The sequence below is a fragment of the Lepidothrix coronata genome, unplaced genomic scaffold (assembly GCF_001604755.1).
Source record: "Lepidothrix coronata isolate B3197 unplaced genomic scaffold, Lepidothrix_coronata-1.0 Scaffold3130, whole genome shotgun sequence".
Classification (NCBI taxonomy): domain Eukaryota; kingdom Metazoa; phylum Chordata; class Aves; order Passeriformes; family Pipridae; genus Lepidothrix; species Lepidothrix coronata.
In genome coordinates, this window is record NW_016693310.1 from 1 (window position 1) to 1,785 (window position 1,785).

A 1,785-nucleotide genomic window follows, 5' to 3' on the forward strand; every position below is an offset into this window, starting at 1 on the left:
GGGCCCCGCCGCGCCAGAAGGAGCCCCAGGGGCCGCCCCGCAGCGCAGCGGGAGCCACCGCCGCCGTCCGGCTGCGCGCCCGCCCCCGCAGCCCCATTGGCCGCACCGCAGCTCAAATAGGGCCGGGCCGGGCACCAGTCCCGACAGCAGCGAGAGGGGTCCGAGTGCCGAGTCCGTCCTGTGGCCCCGCCGGAGCTCTCGGCCTCGGCGGCGGCGGCGATTGACGACGCATCTGGGGCCGTCCCGCGATGAGCAGCCCCGATGCGGGCTACGCCAGCAGCGACGACCAGGCACAGGGGCGGTGCTCGCTGCCCATCATGATGCCGGCCATGTGCCCGTGGGCAGAGTCGCTGAGTCCGCTGGGCGAGGCGAAAGCGAAGGGCGAGGCGGCGCCGTCGGGGGCGACGGGCGGCCGGAGCAAGAGCGAGGCGCGGATCCGGCGCCCCATGAACGCGTTCATGGTGTGGGCGAAGGACGAGCGCAAGCGGCTGGCGCAGCAGAACCCGGACCTGCACAACGCCGAGCTCAGCAAGATGCTGGGTGAGCGCGGGCGGGCGGGCGGGAGCGCGGCCCCATCGGGTGGATCCGCGAGAGAGAGGAGCCCGGGAGGACCTCGGGGCCCGGGCTGCGGGCGGGGAATGGGGCGACCCGTGCGCTGTCGGGCCGGGGGTCCCGGTGCGGGGCAGATGCCGAGGTGGCGGGTCCGAGGCGAGGAGCGGGCACCCGGGAGGAGTTCGGGATCCTGGATGTGGGCGGGGGCGGCGGCGGAGGTGTCGGGGCCGGGCGCGGGGGCGCCTCGGTGGGCGGCTGGTCTGACGGTGTTGGTGGGTGCAGGTAAATCGTGGAAGGCGCTGTCGCTGTCGGAGAAGCGGCCGTTCGTGGAGGAGGCGGAGCGGCTGCGGGTGCAGCACATGCAGGACCACCCCAACTACAAGTACCGGCCGCGGCGGCGGAAGCAGGTGAAGCGCCTGAAGCGGGTGGAGAGCGGCTTCCTGCAGCACGGCCTGGCGGAGGCGGCGGCGGCGGCGGGGCCCGGGCTGGGCAGCGAGGGTGGCGGCGGCGGCGGCAGCGTCGGCGGCAGGATGTGCGTGGAGGGGCTGGGACTGCCCTACGCCGAGCAGGGCTACGGGGCGGCGGGCGCGGGCCACTACCGGGACTGTCCGCCGCTGGGCGCCGCGTTCGACGGCTACAGCCTGCCGACGCCGGACCCGTCTCCGCTGGACGCGGCGGAGAGCGAGGCGCCTTTCTTCGCGGCGGGGCTGCAGGAGGAGTGCGCGCTGGTGCCCTATGGCTACGCCCCGCACCCGGCGGCCGCCGAGTACCCGGCGGCGGGCGAGAGCCCGTCGGGCGCGTCGCTGCGGCGGCACCTGGCAGCCGGCGAGGCGCTGGGGCCGGGCGGGTCGCTGCAGGGGCTGCTGGGCTGCCCGGCGCCGTTGCACGCGTACTACGGGCAGGCGTGCCAACCGCCCGGCCCGGGGCGCGGCCCGCCGCCGCTGCCGCCGGGGCCCGTGGGGCAGCCGTCCCCGCCGCCCGAGGCCGCGCCGTGCCGGGAGCAGCTGGAGCAGCTGCCGCCCGAGGAGCTGCTGGGCGAGGTGGACCGCACGGAGTTCGAGCAGTACCTGCGCTTTGCCTGCAAGCCCGAGCTGGGGCTGCCCTTCGCCGGCCACGACGCGGCCGGGCTGGCGGCGCCCGACGGCGCGGGTCCCATCTCCTCGGCCGTCTCAGACGCCAGCAGCGCCGTCTACTACTGTGGCTACCCCGACGTGTGAGGGACTGGCTGGGGCA

General features: G+C 76.6%; 1 protein-coding gene across 1 annotated transcript; it reads left to right on the top strand.

Moving 5' to 3' along the window:
- The first annotated feature begins 248 nt into the window (after positions 1 to 248).
- On the top strand, positions 249 to 1,769 carry SOX17 (SRY-box 17). Its single transcript, XM_017803725.1, has 2 exons — positions 249 to 540; positions 835 to 1,769. The coding sequence occupies exons 1-2, from the start codon at positions 249 to 251 to the stop codon at positions 1,767 to 1,769; spliced, it is 1,227 nt and encodes a 408-aa protein (XP_017659214.1).
- Positions 1,770 to 1,785: the final 16 nt, after the last annotated feature.